Source organism: Rhinopithecus bieti, unplaced genomic scaffold, assembly GCF_001698545.2.
Source record: "Rhinopithecus bieti isolate Rb0 unplaced genomic scaffold, ASM169854v2 scaffold_30687, whole genome shotgun sequence".
Lineage (NCBI taxonomy): Eukaryota > Metazoa > Chordata > Mammalia > Primates > Cercopithecidae > Rhinopithecus > Rhinopithecus bieti.
Genome location: NW_016813366.1, coordinates 911952 through 934601, shown reverse-complemented (window position 1 = coordinate 934601; position 22650 = coordinate 911952). Strand labels below are relative to the sequence as shown.

The following is a 22650-nucleotide window of genomic DNA, read 5'->3' as shown; positions in this document are numbered from 1 at the left end:
TGTGCAGTGGCTCCTCAGGAGAGGGTCACAGGAGGAGAGTCAGATGGCGGGGGACAGGGTGCTGGGTGAATGGGGCGCTGGGTGAACAGGCTGGATTGGCTGAAAGATGAAAGGCCTGGGGGGGGGTCTGGGTCAGGCGCAGGGAAGCTTGGCCCTGCTGTTTGGCTCAAACAACCCTGTTACCAAAGAGATAGAGGAACTAACAGGAATCGTCATAAGAGGCTGGGAGGTGAAACTGGCACCCTGTCCCCTCTACATCCTCTTTTACCCACGCTGGGAAGTGGGTAGCAAGGACAGGGTAGTGAGTGGAGGCAGAGGGGCAGGGCTCCCTTTCAGCAGAAAGGTTGTTTCGCGCTGTCCCACTGATCCCTGTTTCAGCCCTGAGGGTGGCATGAGATGGTCCCTCGGAGGGACCCTTCTCTTGTTAAAAGACGGGAGGTAAAACCCACCACCGACTTCCTGGACAGGCGGGGGCCGCAGTGGGGTGGGGAGCTGCCTTCTATGTGTCTGGAGCCCCCTCTCCAGTGCCCGCCCACTGATGGCCATGTACATTTTTAGCTGGAACATTTTCCTCCTCAGCGAGCTCCCCAGAGTTAGGCCCTCTGTTGCTATGGAGACGCGCTGGGGAAGATGCGCGTGCCTGGTTTCATCAAGTCCTCAGAGAGCTTGGAACACAACCAATTCGGCGGGAGTGAAAGATGGCGCTCAGGAAGCCCTAGGAAAAGCCTCTCCCTCTCCATAGGTGCTGGCTGGAGATCTTGTGGCCAGGGGGTGGGGGAGGAAGAGGCTGTCCTCACAGAGCCTCTGTTAGCCCTGGGCAACGCTGTACCAAGGAACCACACACATGGATGAGGCGTGCAGAGGCCAGGGGAGGACAGGGTGGCTGCGGGCGGGGTGGAGCCTCAGGCAGGGTCTTCCGCTCTCGCCAGATGGGAGTGGTGCTGACTCAGGGCTGCCTGGGACCAAGGGTAGTGGCCAGGCTGGCCAGGAGGGCACCAGGCCTAGCTGTTTTGCCCACACGGCGCAAGGGCCAGACCCCAGCAGCTCACAATGGAACAGGTCCCACAGGGAGGAGGGAAGGAAGGCCAGCCGACGGGCCGCCAGACACAAAATTAAGCACCAATAATGAAGGGTTTGAGCCCTGTGAGTTCTGCCCACAAGGGAGCAACACAGGACAGAAGGGAAAGGCCGGCAAGGCCTCTCAGAGAGGGGCAGGCCCGGAGGGGCTTCCACACATTAAGTTTTCTATATTAAGCTTCCACATGGGATTTTGTTTGAAAAAAGGGCTCAACTGCTAAAAACAAGTTTGAAAACCCCTGATATCAAGAAGTATGTGGATGTTTGGGAAGGGGCCAGATGTGTCTGCAGGCTGGTGTGTGTGTGTGTGTATGTGTATTTTATTCTCAGTTTGGGAGGTTTGCAGTAACTTCCTCTGTGTGTCTGTAGACAGGAAAAAGCCCAGGGCTTGGTGGCTGGAAGCCCTGGCCAGGTTGGAATCCCAGCTCTGCCACTGACAAGTGCTGTGACTGTGGACAAATGGCCAGCTTTCTCTGAGTTGTGGTTTCCTCATCTGTAAACCAAGCAATGTCTGGTTTACATTGCTTACAAGAGCCCCTCGTGGGGCTCTTGTGAGGAGTCTGCAATGATGAATTGGAAAAATCACCGCAGGGGCAGACAGCAAAGAACAGCACCTCCAAGATGAGCAGAGGGTCCTTCTGGGCGGGGAGTGGGTGGATGGCTGATCTCTCTAGAAGCTGGGAGAGGGCATGGCTCTCTGTGGGGGAGGACTGTAGGCTAGGGTGGGTTGGCTCATGTGCCCCCACCCTGGGGTGTTTACCTTAGAGCCTGAAAGGAGACACCGGGCTGGGGTCAGGCTGGGGCCCAGAGGCCCGGGGCCTGTAACAGGATCTTCTGCCACCTGCCCCTGACACCAGCCGAGTTCATGTTTGGTAGCAACTCAGCGCTGTTTGCTGCCTGACAACTGGGCAAGACAGCCCCAGGAAGATGCGAGGTCTCACCTACTCTGCCCTGAGCCCAGCGCTGCATCTAGGGCCTGCAGACAATCCTCCTGGCACCCCAACCCTCCCAGAGAACAGGCCTCCAGAGAGATGGTAGGAACAAGAACTGGCATCTCAATTGCATCCAAATGTCCCAAGTGAATCCCCCATCCCGGTGAGGGGGTGGCCCACACTGAGAGAGGAGACCAGATCTGCTAAGAGGCTCCCAGTTTTGACCCTCCCTTGGGAGATGCCGTAGCTGTGCTGGCAGCCCACAGGGATTTGAAAGTTGTTTATGGCGATCAGACACCACAACTCCAAGGAGGCGCTTTGGGCTGGTTATAGCCACAAACATGGTTCCAGGGAGGCGCAGGGCTCTGAGGGAAGTCCCCAGAAATTCCCACCTCAGGATCCTCCTTCTTCTTTGCCTTCCTGGATCTCAGGGAGTGGGGATGTGTGGCCACATCTCAAGTGCTTGAGACCCTGCTCTCCCAGGAAGCCTTCCCTGAGGACGGAGTTCCTGCTGACCACACAACCGCCTCAACGTCATGCTTAGTTACTGTGGAGCTCATGGATGCGATCCCTGTCCTGCCCCTCCTGAGGCTGAGAGGGATAGAGCCCCAGCCTCCTGCCTGCTTTGTTATTCCCCAAAGGACAGCAGCTCAACAGGGCTCAGAGCTCAGGATGTAGCCCACACACAGAGCCAGGGAACCCTGAGGCACCCACACACTTACAGATGTGGGCCTCCCACCAGGGATGCTGCCCACGTGGAGCCTGGCAAACCTTGCCTCTTACGGCCACGAAGGCGCAGAACCTAAGGGGCCCCGGGTCTTGCTGGTCTGGGCTCACACTCAGCGGGGAGCCTCCCTGTGGGACCCAGGTCCTCTGCAGAGGCAGTGTGTGGCCAGGGGCTGTGGCCTGGGAGTGGATGAGGGAAAGGGCCTTGCCTTTTCAGAATCCACTGCATACCATCCCACCCCATAAGTTCAGTGCCTGATGATGCCCTCCAAGGGCGGAGCAGTACAGAGGTCTAGGGGTGCGCATGCCTCTTCTTCTTTTGAGGGGGGCCTGCCCTGGGAAGCAGCCTTGGCGCTAGGCCAGCTGTGGGCCAGGCTGAGCCCTCCCTCCCCACCCCTGCCCTCAAGTATTTATAGAAGTTATTTTGGGAATTTTCTCTCTGAGCTCAAGGCACATTCCTGGGATTCTGTAACAGCCTTTCCAGCTGGGAAGCCAGGACTCAGCTGGAAGCTGCAGGAGCCTTCTGGTCCCTGGAGCCTTGCGTTTGGGGACACCAGGGCTGCTGGGAGGAGCCTGCTCTACAGGAAGGGCCCTCCCTCTCACCACCCTGGAACACGGACACACCCTTCCAGGGAGGCCCGCATTCCAGCCCAGCTCCGGGCTCTCTGGCATTCCGGATTCTCTCAGGTGTGTCAGCCTCAACCTGTCCAACCAGACCTGGAACGGGAAGGAGGGAGGCACCTCTCTAGGCTAACCTCCCACTCCCATCACCACCGCTTTCCTGGAGCCAGGGCAGCTCCAAAGCCACAGGGTCCCACTTCCCTGATGTGGGAAGGGGAGCAAACTCTTCCAGCTCCACCCAGTGCTGGGGTGGGATGTGTTCACCCCAGAGCCCCCTGGGCCTCAAAGGAAGAGGGTCCTGCTGAGAAAAGCCCAGACTCACATGGAGCCCAACCTAGGTGGGGGTCTCCTGGGGTAGTGGGTGCCTGTCCCTTTCTCTTTTGGGGTCCTTTACAAGTGAGATGTTGAAGAACACCAGCCTCTTCGGCTGGGGCTAAGGGTTGTCTGTTTTCAGAGGGCCAGGGGCCAGCGGCCAGGGACCAGACGGGTCACACCCTGGGGGACTCTGGAGCCTGACAAGCCACCAGGAAATTGACTTCCTTGTCAGCCGTCTCCTCTGGGCAGGGGCTGGGCCTTTTCTCCTCCCCTTCCTGGGCTAGTATCAGGTTCTAGGTCTATAAGGGCCTTTGCCCATCCTGGAGCACTGCCTGGCCCAGCCCTCCAGGTCAGTCAAGAGGCTGTGGCTAGGCCTCTGGATCCCTGGTTCTAGAAGTGAGTCCCCGTGATGGCCCAGTCACAGAAGCTCCCCTCTCTGGGCAGGAGGTACAGCCTAAGGCACAGTGAAGGTCAGTCTGGGGAAGGGGCTGCTGGACAGGGAAAAAGGACATCACCTTCTCTTTCCATGTAGGGTGAGTCTTTCTAACTCTTTCGGAAAAAATGGATTCTGGAGCTTAATGAAGCCAGCAGTGCTCAAGTATCATTCAGATCTGAATCTATGACAGGCTTCCTCATCAGGGTTGGTGATGGACTTCAGGAGCCTACATCAGCTTAAGGTTTTCCCAAAGTCCTGATCCAGGGCTCAGGGTGTGTGTGTGGGGTTGTGCCAGCCCAGGGATAAGGTGGGTATGGAGGGGCCTCTGATCCCCATTGAGCAGGTACTGGGGGACACATCCTCGCACCCCCTACACTGTGGGCCTGCAGAACCCTTTACTTTGGTCTCTTCCACTTTCCCATCAGGGAGTGTGACCTCAGGCAGTACTGGTGAGGGGTGAAGAGAGCACTCACAATAAAATCACCTCATCAGAGGTCACACAGCCAAGATGCTCCTGTTGAACTTCCCTGCCCAGAAGCAGCAAGACTCCATGTCCTTTCATGGCCTAGACTCCTCTAAGCTGCCTGCCACAGCTCAGGAAATGAACATGGAGAAAAAAGCCTAGAGCTGGTGGTGCGTCCTGGACCCTGAGACATGGGGCATAGGCAGCAGAGGCCACTGTCCCCAGGAACCCGGGACCCTGCTGTGTGTGCACTAAGCCCCACCCAGTGTCAGGGCACCTCCAAAATGCTAGGCACTGAGTGTCACTCTTCAGCTGCTCAGAACATCCTTCCTCCTTCAACTCAGAAAACAGATGCTGAACCAGATGCTGAACCGGCATGACGCTGGGCCAGGGCGTCCCCTGAGCCTGCCACCGCAGAGCCTCTGCCCCAACGGGTGCAGATTACCCAAGGTCTCTCCCTCGTCCCTCAACTCACTCTTCCCCACGAGGCAGGCTGCCCTCCCCGTAGCTAAGGTCAGCCTGGGCCTTGCACTGTGTGCACTCTTGTCCTAGCCACAGGGCAGCTAGGGTCTGTCACCTTGGCCAGACTCCCCTGTGGACTCAGTGGATGGGGTGTCTTTACTGCAATGAGTCTCTGGGGCTTGGCACCAGGTTTCCACTCCCCACCAAGAACCAAGAGCATCTGAACATGGCCTGGCAGCTATGCTTCAAAGTGAAAAACATAAAAATAACCCTAATGACTGGACCATTAACTTACGGAATTATTTAACCTAATTCTAAAGGTGCCTAATTCTAAATTCCCTAGGTGCTTGGTATAGCAAGGCTCATTTTACAGATGAGAATACTGAAGTTCTGAGAGGTTATGGAACTTGGTCAGTGAGTGAAGGCAAAGTGGGACTCAGGTCCAGGTCAGATGAACTTGAAGGCCCGCTCCAACCTGCAGGTGCCTCCTCCAGAGCCAGCTCTGATACTCATTTTAAAAACCATCCCAGCCAACCAACCCTAGGAGAACCTCAAAGGCAGCTTGGAGGTCCCTGTCCCTTCCAGGCACTCCCTCCCTGTCTTCTCAGCACCCTGCTGGCATCACAAGGAAATCTGGGCCAAAGACCCTCATCCCACAGTAAGTATGGTCCAACAGAAACCAGCCAAGGTGGGGCTCAGGCTCAGGCCACATGCCACCAAGTCATCTATGTGAATATAGTGATAAAAATGCCCAATGTTGACTTAATCTTTTCACAGCTTTCAGTTCACCTGAGCTCTAAAACTACTCCCTGAAGTCACAAGAGAGTCTAAATTATCATCCCAATTTGACAGGAGAAAAAACTGACCAAGTGCTATGGTTTGAATGTGTCCCCCAAAATTCATGTGGGAAACTGAAGCCTCAATCAGCAGAATTGAAGTGTGAGACCTTTCAGAAGTGACGAGGTCCAGCGGGCTTTGCCCTCCTGAATGGACTGATGCTGTTATCTCGGGAGCAGGTTCCTGATAAAAGGATGAGTTCAGATTCCCCTTCTCTCACACTCTCTTGCCCCTCCACCTTCTGCCATGGGATGACGCAGCAAGAAGGCCCTCGCCAGATGTGGCCCTCGATCTTCAACTTCTCAGACTCCGGAATTGTGAGCAAATAAGTTTCTGCTTATTGTAAATTACTATTAAAAAATATATATTTAAAAAGGCCACGCATGGTGGCTCATGGCTGTAATCCCAGAACTTTTGGAGGTTGAGGTGGGAGGATTCCTTGAGCCCAGGAGTTCAAGACTAACCTGGGCAACATAGTGAGACCTTGTCTCTACAAAAAATAGAAACAAAATAAAATAATAATAAATTACCCAGTCTCAGGTATTCTGTTATAGCAACACAAAATGGACTGAGACACCTGGTGAGGAAGGTAACCCTCAAGCGCCCCCTTGACAATGCAGGGCGGGTTGTCTTAGGTTTGTCACCTCTCGTGTCTGGTCCAACCCTCCATGATGGGGAAGGGGCCCAGCCAGCAGGGGGAGGGAGTGACGGATGAAGCTCTGTGCGGCCAGAGTTCATTCTTTTGACCTTAGAGACCAGAGCCTTCTTGTTGGAGTCCCAGAGCACCTAAAAAGGCCCAGCCCAGAGCCTCAGGGCTTGGATGGGCAGAGCTCTGGACCTCAGTGACTCAGGTCCCTCCTTGGGAGGTACCAGGGGTAGTGGTAGGGAGCTTCTGTGGACCTAAGATGTGCCCCCTCATGCCACAGCCTGGGGTGAGAGATGAGAGGCTCTGAGGCCATCCCCATGCTCTTGATCCCGCAAACCCACTTAAAGAATGAGGTGGCCTGCTATACACTGGCAGCAAGAGGGAACCAATTAAGGAGAATCATCATTGTCACTCTGTCATCAAGAGGACTGCAGATAACAACGCTGTCTTCCTGTCTCTCCAGGGGCATTTGGAGAGAGAAGCTGGGTCACATGCCAGGAATGCTTCAGAAACTGCATCCCAGGAATTACATTACTAGAGCCAAAGCTCATGCAGAGCCATCTCCCTACTCCTGCAGGGGTGCCTGACAGGGAGAGGTTCTGGAGAGCCTGGAACTCCCTCACCAAGAAAGCATGAGGAGGGGAGGGGCTGGGGTACGGGAGGGACCAGGAAACTCCTCCTCTCCAGAGTCTGCCCCTGGGAGAAGAGGGCAGAGTGCCACCCAGACACCTCGCTTGCCCACTCATGCCTGAGGGTGTCAAGTTGTCTCCTGCAGTGCAGACAAGCTGCACCAAAGTGTCCACACTTTCCTTAGCCAAGCTGAGGGCAGGGAGAGTTGGTGGCTCTGTGGCCAGGGCTAGGACCTTCTTCAGGGGCTGCTGAAGGGTAGCAGAACATGCCACCCCAAAATATGTCACTTGGGCACAAGGATTGTTTTGAGCTGAAGGCAACTGAGAAGAAGCAGAGACAAGAAAAGCTCTCTGCCCTCCCCGCCATTTGCCTAAAAGCAGGATATAAATTTACAAGGGTGTCCTTCCTCCCCTCTCAACCAGGAAGGACAAAGGCTGATCACAGAAGACAATGTTAAAACCTTATCAGCCTGGAGATGGCACAAAGGAATCTACATAACAAGCTCTGCTAACTAGCCTTTATCTACCATTAGTTTCCCATTGATTTGTCTTCCCACAATTTGCCATCCCCAGAGACTCCAAGTCCTTTTTCTTTGTCTCTTGCTTCTTTTAAATTGTATGCTCTTGGTTGAAAATGCTATGTGAGCCAGAGTTCTAAACTACCTCTTTTGTTTGTTTGTTTGTTTGTTTTGAGACGAACTCTCGCTCTGTCGCCCAGGCTGGAAAGCAGTGGCGTGATCTCGGCTCACTGCAAGCTCCGCCTCCCGGGTTTACGCCATTCTCCTGCCTCAGTCTCCTGAGTAGCTGGGACCACAGGCACCCGCTACCACACCTGGCTAATTGTTTGTATTTTTAGTAGAGACAGGGTTTCACAGGATGGTCTAGATCTCCTAACCTTGTGATCCACCCGCCTTGGCCTCCCAAAGTGCTGGGATTACAGGTGTGAGCCACCATGCCAGGCCTCTAAGCTACCTCTTTAAGCTTTTCTCATTTTTCCTGAGTATCTCCCATGAGAACATTTTATACATGTTAATAAAGTTCTGTTTGTTTTTCCTTGTAAATCTGTCTTCTGTTACCAGGGTCTGAGCTAAGAACTCAGAAAGGTAGAGAGAAAATGGTTTTTTTCTTCCCTACACTGGGAAACCAAGTCAAGCCACTCATTCCATGAGGTGCTCTAATCTCAGCTTCATGACCAACCAGTCACCCTCCCATCACGAAAGTCTGGTGACCTCAAAGGAACCCCCTCCTGGGAGGGCTCTCAGAGACCCAACCAGTCTACCAGTCACTGTTGGAGCTCCCTGGTTTCCTCAGGTACCTATTCTGCCCTTGGAAGTGCCTGGTGCAGAGGGGATCCAGGGAGGTGGCAGGGCAGAGATAAGCTCCAAGAGAAGTGCAGGCTGCCGGGGGTCCCTTCCTGGCCAAGCCTTGAAGCTCTCTCTGAAGAGCAGTATCAACCGGCGACTCCTATGCATCCTGGGAGGCCTCTGCCTTCCTTCTCACGTTTCCCCAGTAGCAGGCAGGCAGGCAAAGTTCAGCCTTCCCCTTCTTGGCTAGAATTTTCTGCCAGTGAATTTGGTTTTGAATACCCCAGCAGAGTGGGATTTCCAGCTACCTCGACAGAAGTCTGGGACCACGCTGGCAGACTGTCAGAACCTGCTCCTGTGATTTGATTTCCACTGCAGAGAGCACACTTCTTTTTCTTTCTACACTTGCCAGTTTCCCAGAGGCCCCTGGCCATCCTTGAGCCCGGTGCAGACAGCAGCCAGCAGGACCAGAGCCTGATGGACAAACTCGGGACAAATTGTGCTGGTTCTCTTGCCCAGCAGAGAACTGCCAAGGTGGCATCTCCTTTCTGCCTGGTCTGGGTAGAAAACCCTGAGCTGAACCCAGAGCAGGGCTAGAACCACAGAAACATCTCTTATTGCATCTAGGGCAGGGACAGGGGGACAGGGAGAGTAGAGAATCCGCTCTTGGCCAAAGCCTGTATTCTTAGAAACATGGGGCCCCTGGCCCCTAAGAGGAAAGTCTTCAACTCCCAGTGGGCTTTCTTTAGCCTCTTGGCACTTGCCAACTCCATTTTAAGGACTAGAGGGCCAAACCCAGCACCCACACAGCACAGTAAGAATATCTTCACCGACCACTTTCCAGACCTCAGGGAGCAGGACCCACCCATGACCTCAGAGGGCTCGCTGGGGGCCCTAAGCTCCTCTAGCCCAGGCCTGTGGGTGGCTGTGCCCTTAGGGGAGGGGAAGCTCTCCTTCTCCTTGTACTGATCAGAGGCCAATGTCCTCATAAAGTCACAGTGGCATGGTAAGGCCAGACTGTCCTCCCTGGAAGCCTGCCTTGACTCCACAGCAGGGATACCACCTCCCTTCCACATTCCTCTCTTGGTAATTCTCCAAGGCTGTGCCAACCTCCAGAATTCACAAAGGCTCAGATGACTGATGTGTCTCTTTCCTCTACTATTTTTACAATGAATCCCTTACAAAAATGTGAAAGTGACTTAGAATGACAGCTAGTCCTTCCTATCATGTTGTATCACGTTGAAAAAGATTCCAAGATCACATCTTTGCTCAGTGGGAAAAAGGTGCTGTGATTGCTTAGCAATGTCTGACGCTGGTGAGGGACTGAAGGGGAGTGGGATCCTCCGCGCTATGCTTTGCTGTCTCTGGGATTGCACTGCAGACATTTACACTTTCACATGCATCACCTCATTTGATTAGAACAACACTATGGCCCAGGAACAATGAGGATCATTATCTACAAAAGGGGACACCAGGAGCATGCAAGTTAAGCGTGTCTTTTCCTAAGTCCCCCAAGTGGATCAGGGCCAGAGCCAGGATTAGACCCCAGATGTCCTGAGTCTCAGGCCAGCACAGCGAAGACACTTAGATCTGGGAACACTTGAGATCGACTCACTAAAGTGTTCAAATGTCTTTAGAAAATGAGTGCTTAGCAAATCTTCCCCAGGCTGAACATTTGCTATTCTTTATGCATATGTGTGGGATGCTGGCAGGAACAGAGCCTGTAGACGGGATGGGCTGCCCACGCAGAAGCCGACTGCCCCTCTGGTTGCTTGTAACTTCAAAAGAGGGCAGGCCTGGCTCCAACTTGCTCCAATTTCATCAAATCAGCAAAGCACCCCAGGAAGGAAAAAGGGACCACTTCAGAAACATCTGCAGGGAGCCACTCTGGATGGCTATTCAGTTACCATGGAAACCTACCCTTGGAAACTGCTTCAATTTCAGGAAAATAGCTACAAACAATAATAAGCATAAATGAAAAATGGTACACCGTTACTTCAAAATTGTACTTGTTATTGGATTTTGTTGGGTTTTTAGGGCTGAGCCTGCAGGCTCATATCCGTGAACACAGTGGAAGGCAGACATCTCTGCCTGGCTGCAGGCCTAATGATATAGCCCACACCCTCCCTCCCACTGCCCTAATCAAGTTTCTGGATGTGACCTCTGGCAAGGCATTTATCAGAGAAGCTGATGTCTAAATTGAGGGAGGAAGGAGGAAGCCTCTTGCAGAAAGCAAACATTTGTTAAGCTGACCGGAAGGCAATGCAGCCATGCGGGAGGGAACATGGACAAGGGTGTATGGTGACTGCACGAGCTTTCTTCATCCGAGGCTGAACATTTCACACAGACCTAAGTTAGAAATCTACAGAAATCAGGCAGCGGGAATAATAGCTGAGCTGGGAATTCCTGTTCTATTTCCTTTTCAAAGACTGTCAGGTTGGAAAGGACTTTCTGAAGATGGCCTGGTCTGGCTCCTCCCCATGTGACGCTGCATTCTCTTGGCAACACTCTCACCAGATGATTACTGAGTATGTGCCTAGACTATGCTAAGAGTTATAATGTTTTTCCTGACATGGCTGAAATCTAACTCCCTGTAGCTTCTACTCACAGACAAATCAGCCCCCTTTTGGCAATGCCAACCCTTCAGCCATCTGGAGCCATGCTCCTGATGCCTCTGTGCTCTCTCTGTGCCAGACGTCAGGGATACCCTAATGGCTGTTCCCCTCAATGCTCTCACATGGAGACATCTAAGGTGGAACCCAGACCCTAAGAGGGAAAGATTGTTGCTAACTGTGGGCTCCTAGATTATCCTTCAAAAATCACTTGTACAGATGCAGGCTTGCAAGCTTCCAGATCACTACATTCATCTGGATACCTGTTCTCTGGAAGCAGCAAAGGAAAGCAGGGAAAAAATGATAATCTATAGGGTCTAGAATATCACCTGTCAGAGCTGGTGCTCAATAAATGTCGCCTGGACCAGAGGATACCCACCAACAGATGATTAAAACTAAGGGTCAGAGAAGGTGGCTGACTTACCCATGATCACCAGGTAGAGGACAAGAGTATCAGCATCCTGCACCCCAGCCTCTTTGCTTCCCACAGGGAGGCCACTGTGCCCTGGACACCCAAGTCCTGAGCTCATGAATGAGGACCAGGGACTACTGGATCCTCTTAGCACCCCAGGGACCATTCTCGATGTGTGCTTGAGTCAGGTCTGACATGACAGCCCACCCCAGAAAACCCCCTGAATCCCATCAAAGAGATGTGGAACTCCTTGGAAATGGAGAAGGCAGGGAGGGTCTGGGGACTCCCAGAAAGAAAAGCATTTTGGTAACCGCCTAGAGTCTGGATTAGCCTTCAGGGCAAGGGTCTGATGGGTAACAATAAGAGCCTTTTGGGGCTAGATCCCTTTGTAGAAACTTACAGCAAAAGGAAGTCACAAAGAGTATCAACCAAACCTTCTAGATTTTGTCATCAACATAGACCCTGATTGAAGGGAAATGGCCTGTGTCTACAAGAGAAGGCTAGGTATCCCAAGAACTGTCTCTTCCAACAGAGCAGGACACCAGGGAACAGCAGTAGCAAGGCACAGGCAGGCAGTGGAGTATGGGGACAAGGAGGGACAAAGGGGGATAAGGGCCCTGAGGCTGTGGAAGGTTGTGGGAGTGCGGATGGAGAGGGGCGGGGTCTGACTCACCAGGCTGTGCATGATGTGCACGCCATCTGGGTTCACCGTGAGCGCCTCCTTGTACAGCTGCTTGGCCTCCTCCAGGCTGCCCTTCACCTCGGCCAGCCGGCCCCGCATATATAGTACTGAGTGAGAAGTGGGGAAGAGGCCTGCTGCCTCCTGGATGCAGAAACCTGCTTCCTTGAGGTGCTGCTGCTCCATGAACAGCTCAGCTGCAAAACCAGAAGGGCAGTGGGAGGTGTGAGTTGTGGGGAGTCAGAGGCATCCTGACCCCCTCCCTGCATCCTCAGAGCTGGGGAACCGGTCTTAGGTGATGAACACTATCCCACCGAGTCACAGCATGGGGCACACTGACTATGGGATGTAGTGGGAACACTAGGTAACAGTTTCTGAGAGCTTCCTCTGTGTCAGGCACCTTGCTAAGTGCCAGTCAATGGCACCAAGATCGTCCCAGTTAATGCTCACAAAAATCCTGTAGAACAAGCTTTTTTTTTTTTTTTTTTTTTTTTTGGAGACAGGGTCTCCTTTGTCAACCAGGCTGGAGTGTACTGATGTGACCATGGCTCACTGCAGCCTTTTCTAAAAAAAACATTTATTTATTTATTTAGAGACAGAGTCTCCCTCTGTTGTCCAGGCTGCAGTGCAGTGGCACGATCTCAGCTCACTGTAACCTCTGCCCCCCTGGGTTCAAGTGATTTTCCTGTCTTAGCCTCCCGAGTGGCTGGGATTACAGGCACGCACCACCATGCCTGGCTAATTTTTGTATTTTTGGTAGAGGGGCTCAGGCTGGTCTCGAACTTCTGGCCTCAAGTGATCTGCCCACCTTAGCCTCCCAAAGTGCTAGGATTACAAGCGTGAGCCACTGTGCTCGGCCTCACTGCAGCCTTGACCTCTTGGGCTCAAGCAATCCTCCCACCTCAGTCTCCTGAGTAGCTGGGACTACAGACATGTGCCAACATGCCCAGATAATTTTTGTATTTTTTGTAGAGATGGGCTTTTGCCATGTTGCCCAGGCTGGTCTTAAACTCCTGGGCTCAAGAGATCCTCCCATTTCAGCCTCTCAAAGAGCTGAGATAATAGGCATGAGAAACCACACCCTGCACAAGTACTTTTATTACCCCACTTTAGAGGGGCAAAAACTGGGCACAGAGGGGTCAAGGCATTGGACTAAGGCCACAGTGGGAGTAAGTGGTGAAGCCAGGGTTTGCATTGGGCTGTTTGACTTCAGAACCTGGCGAGGTGACATGGCGTCCCCTGAGCTAAAAGCTTGCTCAGGTGACTCCAGCCTCTTTTTCAGTGTTCCTTCACTTCCTTAGTTCACTGCATGTCCAGGGAGAAGGGGATGGAAGCAGACCAGGGAGCTCTCTTTGGGTCCCTTGGTCTCCCAGGCAGGGGCTGACTGAAGGTGGGTATGTGCTCAGAGCCAGGGAGAACCAGATGACCCTGCCAAGGATAGGGTGGGAGGATGAGGGAGAAGAGGCTCAGGGGCAAAGGAGGGCACAAACCAAGCATTGTTGGTAACAGCTACAGAAACCTCCCCTGAGCTGTTGGAGAGTTGATGGGCCAAGCCCGGGTTTGGGAAACATTTTCTCATTAATCCTGACAGCAAGTCTTGGAAGGAGGCATAATCCTCACTTAAAAAATGCAGATGGCCGGGCGCCGTGGCTCACGCCTGTAGTCCCACCACTTTGGGAGGCCAAGGAGGGTAGATCACGAGGTCAGGAGTTCAAGACCAGTCTGGCCAGGATCATGAAACCCTGTATCTACTAAAAATATAAAAAAAAATTAGCTGGGCATGGTGGCGGGTGCCTGTGATCCCAGTACTCGAGAGGCTGAGGCACAGAGTTGATTGAATCTGGGAGGTGGAGGTTGTGGTGAACTGAGATAGTGCCACTGTGCTCCAGCCTGGGTGACAAAGCCAGACTCCATCTCAAAAAAAAAAAAAAAAAAGCAGGCTTAGGAGGTGAGGACCCCGCCCCATTCCCTCACTGAGAAAGGGCAAAGACAGGGCTGGACTCCCTAGCAGTTCCGTGGCCTCCCTCCAAAGCAGACACACACCCCTTTGGGCCAGCAGGCAGGAGAGGATCTGTCCTGGAACCAGAGGAGTAGGGAATGGGGCACTTTCTCCAATCCAGGCCAGCCCACACAAACACACATTTCAGACCCACGGGCACAGGCACACCCCACACCAGGCACTTTAGAAGACGCGGCTCTTCAGCCTCACTGGGCACTCAGCCTTTGTCCAAAGCAGCCCCCAGGCTTGGCGGCCCACTCCTGGGGCCTCGCCTATGCTGAAGGCACAGAAGGATCAAGACACAGATGGGGAACGCAGAAGGGCCAGCAGAGTCTGACTTGTGGTTTTGCCAAGAACTCTGCCTAGCAAAAGCTGACAGCTGAGGTTACCCTAGTTCAGATTATGTCTGGGGTGGAGAGAGAACAGATATGCCCAAAGGAATCTCCCAGAAAGAGGTGGAGAAACCAGGCCCAGACATTCTCTCTTCCTGTCCCAATAGGCAGCAGGAGAGGCCTAACTAAGGCCTTGACTGCAACACAGGCACTGGGGTACTTAGCACGAGCATTGCCTAAGGTTCATTGTGCAACCCGAGTAGCCTGCCACATCCTAAAATACAACGCTTTCTGAGTGAGAGGACTCTTTTTCTCTAGTGGAGATGATAACTTGGGAGGATCAGAGAATTAAACACAGAGAAGCCAGGCTTCCCGGATATGGGAGAGAAATGTGGGCTCTAGTCCCTGGGGACAGCCTGAAATGGAGATTCCCAAGACAGAGAGCACAGGAAATGGGGGCTTTGAACCCAGGGGCAGACGGCTGGTGGGGGGAGGGGTCAGAGGTTTGGCTATCTCAGCCTCAGCTCTCCCTCTCTGCTTTGCTGTTGAACTGCTGCTGGGGCATCTGAACAGGCTACCTTCATAACTGAGTGTTTAACATACAACTATTGAGTACTGACTACGTGCCTCGTCCCCATGAGGAGGAGAAAGAGTGGAGGCAGGGGTGGAAGCAGCTGAGCCACTAAACCACTTGAGAGACCAGGGCAGTGGAATGACAAGTGCCACATCTGAGTGTTATGGGCACTCAAGAGGGGCCAGGTCGGTGCTGCTGGTTTGGTCAGGGAAGTCTTCCTGAGGGAGGTGGCATCGGAGCTGTAGCCTGAAGGCTGCAGAGGCCTTTGGACTAAGAGGACAAGGAAGGTAGGCTGGGCTTCACTGTGGCAGAATCCCCCAGGGTCACGAGAGAGGAGAAGCAGAAGGAAGTGTGTGGGTGTCACTTTTGCAGGGTGGCTGCTTCCTCCATTGCCAGAAGTTCAGTTTAGCTGAGGGCCCAGGGGTCAAGCTCCCCACTCCCCTGGACCACTTGACCCTGGCACAGCTCATTAAGCTGTTTACAACTTGCTGCCCTGTCTCCAGAGGCTGTCCCTGGTCCCTCCCTTGGGGACCCCTCATAGTGAATTCACATCAAGAGATTTTAATTAAAGGGCACCCCACCCAATCCCAATCCGTCTTGCCTCGGGGCCCTGGGTATTCCAGAGGCCTGGGCCTTGCTGGGCTGGCCACACACCAGAGAACACATCCTGAAGAACCGTAGGGCTGTTCCACTGACGGGCTCCATCCCCAGTTAGACAGGAAACCAGAAGACACAGACCAGAGCCCAGGGACGCCTCCCGCGGGCTTTTGGCGGCCTGGCAGACAGTGCCCAGCAGGGCCAGCCTCCAGGGTAGGCCTCTGACTTGCAGACAGGCCCACAGGTCTGGGGTGACAGTGCACCACCCCTTGCTAGTCTCAGTGTCCCTGAGCAGATGCCTTCGGCTCCTGCTTGACGCTTTGCCAGCCATGGTTAGACGGCTGCAGGAGCCCTGGGGCACCGCATCCACTCACGGCCCTGATCCTTCCCAGCCTGGCCCTGGCTGCCGGGTCCCAGTGGTGCCCACACCCATTCCAGCATCCTCTGGCCAGGGCACCACATTTTCCTTGAATTTTCATTGTCGAGGTCATCACCCCAGCACACGGGGCCTTGCTGCACCCTTAGCGTCAAGGGGCCCCTCCATTCCTTCACTCTCTCTTCCCCTTTCTGATTTTCTCTCTGCTCTCATCATCCTCCTGCCTACCCCATGACCTCTTCTCTTGCTTGTCTGTCTCCGGTTTTCTTCCTCTTCCCTACATCTCTCTCCACCCCCTCTCTCCTCTGTGCTTTCTCTCGGCAGGCTACAAATGGAAAACATCTGTTCCCTGGAGCTTTGCAAGAGGCCCTTTTATTATTATTATTATTTTTGAGGCATCCTGGTCTAACCCTGCACCCAGAGCTGATTCCAGTCTTCCTAGCAAAGCCGAGGCTCTCCCTCTTTGCAGGGAGGGCCTTGCCTGCAGGGTGGCCCTGTGCTGATGAGAAGGGTACAGAGAGCCTGGGCCCACCCCTAAGGCCTGTTAGGGCCTCCCCAGGTGAGTGTGCTTCCTACAGAGACCCTCCCCCTGACTTCAGAGAGGTGAGCCACAGGGCACTAGAAAAATAGGTTAGGCCCCCCCAAAGGAATTCACCGTGGCTAGCCTTGATCCTCAGTGGGGGCCGTTTTGGTGACCCAGAGGAAATAAGCATCAGTCGCTCAGAGCATATGAATGCCCAGGAAAAGGAAGGTGGGGAGAGGGCAAGGGAGGAAGGAGAGTGAAGACCAAGGGCACTAGAATGGAGAACGCCCAGGCCAACACAGAGAATCCAAAGGTCTGCAGGGAGTTCTCAGGTTGGTCTGAGATCCTCCATCCCTGGGACCCAGAGGGCACAAGGCAGTCAGGGGCTGCATGGACCTGCTCTGAGTGGCCTCGCTGACTCAGGAAGCTGGGAGAAGGGAAGAAAAAGCTGGAGCTAGGGAAGAGGAGGACGTGGGAAGAAGGCACTGAATGAAGACAGGAGGGGGCAGGAAGGATGAGGAGCATGCAGGACCAAGGACGAGCGCCAGCTTCTCCCTGGACTATGGCTTCATCATAAACACCTGCTTCAGCCACAGTGCTGGCCACCCCACCCCAGCCCCCCAACTCTTCCCAGGAGACACCCGGGGGGGTGGCCTCCAACTGCAGGCCAGGACACCAGCACCAGACCACAGGAGTCTGGCATTGGGGAGCTGAGACTCAGGCCAGCTTCCCCTAAACCTAGAGAAAGCCCAGAGCTGCCCATGAGCCCCTCGACCTCCAGGGCAGAGGAACTCTCCCTACATGCGTCTCCCGCTCTGGTGCACTGTCAGCTCCCAGAGCCATGACCTGAGATCATGGGGGGTCATGGGGGATGAAGGGGTGGTTCTTGCTTTTAGGGAAAGCACCTCTCTCAACACTCAGATCCTGGAGCGTCTATGGGACTCTGTGCCTCTCTCACTTTCACACAGATCCGCTGCCCAATAGGCACTGCCCTGCAGCGCGTCTCTCAAGTGGGTACCATTCATCAGCTTCTCACACCGGACTGGAACTGGAAAGAGGCTTGAAGAAGGGAGGGGAGGAGGGCAAGAGATGAGAGAGGAAGGCTACGACAGTCCCTTTGAATTCAACCAAAGAGTGAATTCATCATGGAACTTACTGCCAAACAGATTGGGATGCAATTTATCTTGAACCAAACCAGGGGGATTAGCTCCTTCCAAAATGATCAAGACATCTTTTTCCCTTCCTGCAAATTTGCTGCAGCTGGTGGAGTCATTAGGCGGGTGGGAGGGGGTGGGGATGCTGATCGTATTCTTAGCCTGGGTCAGGCTGGGGAGGCGGTTTAGGGAGATCATTGCCCTGGTGATCTGGTCCTGGCAGCCCTCCATTCAACAGGTGCTTGGTAGATGCTTGCTAGTGATGATGGCAGCCAGGGGAGGGGAGAGGGCTCAGGGGGTGCAAATTACCCTGGAATTCTCTCATGCTCAGAATGAAAGAGCCAGGACACCTTCTCATGTTCGTTTCCTGGCTGTGGCGGCTATGCACCAGTCACCAGTCTATTCTCCCCTTCTTCTAGCAGGATAGATTCCCCCCCTTTTTTTTTTGAGACAGGGTCTCACTCCCATTGCCCAGGCTGGCATGCAGTGGCACAGTCTCAGTTCACTGCAGCCTCAACTTCCCAGGCTCAAGTGATCCTCCCATCTCAGCCTCCAGAGTAGCTGGGACTACAGGCATGCACCACCATGCCCAGATAATTTTTTTTGTATTTTTAGTAGAGATGGGGTTTTACCATGTTGCCTGGGTTGGTCTTGAACTTCTGGGCTCAAGCCATCTGCCTGCCTCGGCCTCCCAAAGTGCTCGGATTACAGGCATGAGCCACTGTGCCCGGCCTGATGCCCTGACTTTTAATGGGACACCCAGAATAATGACATCTGCCAGAGCCCTCTGCAGTTAAGAGGCAGTCAAATAACTAAGTTCTGGCCAGTGGATCATGAGGGGAGGTGATGTGTGCCAAATCCAGGACATGTCCTTATAGGGAAGGGGGTGCCTTTCTTCCTTGTTAATCGTTTGCCTTGAAATGTGAACGTGGCAGAGAGCCATCCTGGACCACACGGACGACAGTGACACCCTAGGGACAGAAGAGTCGCTGTCCCAGTCAAGGCTGTCATCTCTAAACTGTTACATGAGAAAGAAATAAGCATCCACCTTGTGCAAGACACTGCTATTTTGGATTTGTTCTTACATGCACCCACACTGGTCTCCTAATACTACACTGCCTGACCCATCTGACGCGGCGCCACTTTCAAAGCATTCAGATCTGTTCTCGGGAGTTCTCTCCTGTGGAGTGAATACCTAAGATAACGACCAGAGAAGAAAGGCTCATGTGCGAATGATTGAAGGGCGTGTGTTTCTACTGACATTCCCAAGTCTAATTACAGGCTTCAGGAGGGCCTTTAACCTTACTTGGAGTTACCAGAACATGCTAATATACAGCAATATACAATCTGAAAACTGCAAGCAAGCTTGCGATGATGGTAGTAAACAAACCAGACAAATCAGGTCAGGCGCAGTGGCTCTTGCCTGTAATCCCAGCACTTTGGGAGGCCAAGGTGGGTGGATCACTTGAGGTGAGGAGTTCCAAACCAGTGTGGCCAACATGGTGAAACCCCGTCTCTACTAAAAACACACAAAAAATTAGCCAGGCACAGTGGCGCACACCTGTAGTCCCAGCACTTAGGAGGCTGAGGTGGGAGAATCACTTGAACCTGGGAGGTGGAGGTTGCAGTGAGCTGAGATTGCACCACTGCACTCCAGCCTGAGCCACAGAGTGAGACTCTGACTCAAAAAACCAACCACCAACCAACCAGCCAGCCAACCAACCAACCAAACAAAAAAACACCAACCCCCCCCAGCAAAAAAAAAAAAAAAAAACCAAGACAAGTAATTCAAACAAAAGACCTGGGAGCTCCGGCACAGGAAACCCACAACTGCAGAATCTGATCACTGTGTTATGCTGCATTCCTTAAAGCTGGTGAAGCCCCCAGCATGGGTGCGAATCTGTGGGGGCTGGGGCTCCATGCGGCCCCTTGGAAGTTGGAAGTCATGATTTTAGTCTATAGAAGTCTTACAACATTAGAAGATACATAAAAAGAAGTACACACATGAGTCTTGAAGAAGTCATAGAAGTCTTAGACGTCATTAGAAGTCTTAGAAGAAGTCAAAAAAGTCTTAGATGTCATTAGAAGTCTTGGAAGAAGATGGGAATCTTTGCTTAAGGTGAGGCCTTGTTTATTATTCCTCTGGATTTTTCAACATCCCTCTTCCTACTTAAGACCCAACAAGCTGACTGTGGAGCAAGTGCAGCCTCCGATCACCCCCAGCCTCCGAGGGCACCCTGAGCTGCTAACTGGGCAGTTTCTGCATTGTTAAACTGCTCCCATGTCTAGCCTTCCTGTGAATCCTGTCCAGTGTTTTTTGCAGATTCAGAACCTACAGTGGGGAGAGTGGGGGCGTACTGCATACTAATGTGCCCGTCTGTGAGGAACATGCAGTGGGAAACCTTAGATTCTCAGCTAACAAGCACATTCTGACTCTGACTTACCAAATCCCCATGTCCCAGTAACAGATCATCATTTCGGTTTCTTCTCCAACTCCCCCTAGGGACAACAGCACACCCCCATGATGGGGAAGGAGCAGAGAGGAGGGTAATCAGAGAAAATGCAAGAGGTGCTCCTGGGCCCAGAACTTTGCTTGGGCAGCTCTAGGCCAAGGGGGTGTGTTGGCCTGGGGTACTTTAGGGGTCCATTTAGGGTCCATTTAGCCTATCCTCCTCCTCTGTGTTCTGCTGCCATTTTACTTCATTCAGGTACTTGTCATCTTTGGCCTTGGTTCTCTCTCTTTCCACTCTGATCCACCTCTCACACCACTGTCAGGGTAAATTTTCAAAACTCTTGGCAGCGAGTCCCTCCCAGGCATTCATCAGCTGGTATTAGGACACTCACTGTCCATGGGGCCATGCTGCCTCTTCCTCCACCATGACTGCCATGGATGAGACAGAAGCCAAACACCTTTTGCTGAGCGCCTGTAATGGCCACCCTGACTGTGTCACACATTGGCTTGTTTCAGATCAGGGCTAGCCAGTTGTGGGCCGCCTTCAGAACCCAGGTCTGTGGGACTCTGGAGCCAGGCTTCCTGCAGTCTGCCTCCTCAACACTGGCTGGCCTTCAGACTGACTCCTGGTGGCAATGGTACCACTTAGTTACCAAGAGGGACTGTCACCTGAATGGCAACCTCAAAGTTACCAGTCTTTCCTCCACCTTCAATGAATTCTAACCCCAGCCCTCTCTTTCTTGGGGCCTCCACACCTCCCCTCTCTGAGCTCTCTAGGATTTGAAGCCCGTTTTTGAGACTCAGACAACTGTCCATCTATGTGGCCTCTCAGGACCTCCAATCCTCTCATGTTTGGGTTTGCTGCCAGGGAAGCTCTCCCAGGCAGGGAGGTAGACACCATCTCCACTGGGCAGAGAAGGAGAACGCACACCCAGAGGTGAGGACTCCGTAACCCGCGTGGGCCTAGCAAGGAGTCCCCACCTCCCCACACTCCCTTCTCCAGGACAGGGTTCTGAGAGCATGAGTGGCCTGCAGACAGGCTGTGTGTGTCACTGGGACTAGGGCACTCACCAGCCTGCAGCCAGATCTGTTCCAGCGTGGTCCACAGCTGCATGGGGCCCTGCTTCAGGACCGAAGAGGGCATAGTCAGCTCTGACATGGCCTCCTCCAGCCGGGAGGCTGCGATGGATGAAGCCCGCCAGGAGCCTGCAGAGCAAGAGGGCATGAGCTGAGCATGGTCACGTGTTGCAGGCTCCAGGAGCAGTCATTGCCCAGCACCATGGGGAGACAGGGTACCCCGGAACAGGGTGGTGTGGCTGGGCAGCCAGAAAGCAGCTCACAGACCTACTAGGGAGGGTCCACTATGTCCTCTCACCCACAGCTAGGGAGGGGAGCTCTTTGGAGGACAATCAGGCAGAGATCTCACTAGGAATCTATTCCTAGGAAAACAACAATGTCGACAAAGATGCTCTTTACGTGAACACAACAGAAATGACCTCAGTGTCCAACAATAGGGACTGATTAAAAATAAGTGGGGGTATAATCATCCCAGACTCTGCGGTCATTAAAATAACCAAGTACAAACACAGATATCAATGTAGAAAGATGTTCGCACTACATAGTTAGGTGAAAACAAGCAAGTTACAAAAGAACAGGACCACATTTTTATAAAAAAGAAATACGGGCATGGAAAAAAGTCTGAAAGGCCATTTATTAAGGTCTAAGTGGTGAAATTAGGAGTGATTTTTCTTTTCTTCCGTTGGCTATTTTCACTCTGTTTTCACAAGTGCATATTCTCATTTGTTTGTAGAAAGGTCCCCATTCAAGGCTGTGCTGAGAAGGACCCTCGGATAGCAGCTCAAGTCAGAATACTGCCCTCTGGAAAACCTCTCCCAGTGAGAGTTCTGGGTGACATGGGCTCCGGTTCAGGATACATAAGCTGTTGACATTTATAATTCCCATGCAGGTGAAATGTGAGCACTTTCTCTCTCTCTGTCACAGAGGCAATAAAGGCTCCAATAAACTCAGGAGACCTCAGGGCAAACCACGGATGACTTCAGTTCATGAGACAAGTGTACGTGGAGTCCTAATAACTTTGTTCCTGATTCTTCCCTCTTTAATTGCAAGGGAGCTACCATTCCCCCTACCTTAACCATTCCCTCCTAGGAGACAGAAGCTCTGCATACAGCCATACACCCCTGAGATGTGCCTCTAAAGTCGGGTGCTAGGTTTGGCTTCTGAAATCAACTCTGTCACCTGACAACAAAGGTGCAACTTGGCTCATGTCCACAGAAGTGGAAAAAACCGAGCAATTCCACTAAATACAACTCCACTCACACTTTCTTTTCTTTTTTTTTTTTTTTTTGAGACGGAATCTCGCTCTGTCGCCCAGGCTGGAGCGCAGTGGCCGGATCTCAGCTCACTGCAAGCTCCGCCTCCTGGGTTGACGCCATTCTCCTGCCTCAGCCTCCCAAGTAGCTGGGACTACAGGT

The 22650-nt window shown here is 53.0% G+C and overlaps 1 protein-coding gene across 5 annotated transcripts in view; it reads right to left on the bottom strand.

Moving 5' to 3' along the window:
• TTC7A (tetratricopeptide repeat domain 7A) overlaps window positions 1-22650 on the bottom strand; it is a 142840-nt gene that overhangs the window by 2423 nt on the left and 117767 nt on the right. For 3 of the 5 annotated variants that reach the window (XM_017847982.1, XM_017847981.1, XM_017847983.1), the window contains 2 exons: window positions 21230-21364; window positions 12146-12348 (listed from right to left, as the gene is read on the bottom strand). In XM_017847982.1, coding sequence (XP_017703471.1) covers window positions 12146-12348; window positions 21230-21364 — 338 coding nt within the window. Of the gene's footprint in view, window positions 1-12145; window positions 12349-20150; window positions 20206-21229; window positions 21365-22650 lie in introns of those variants that run through there. The other 2 variants (XR_001880645.1, XM_017847984.1) reach the window with 2 other exon arrangements.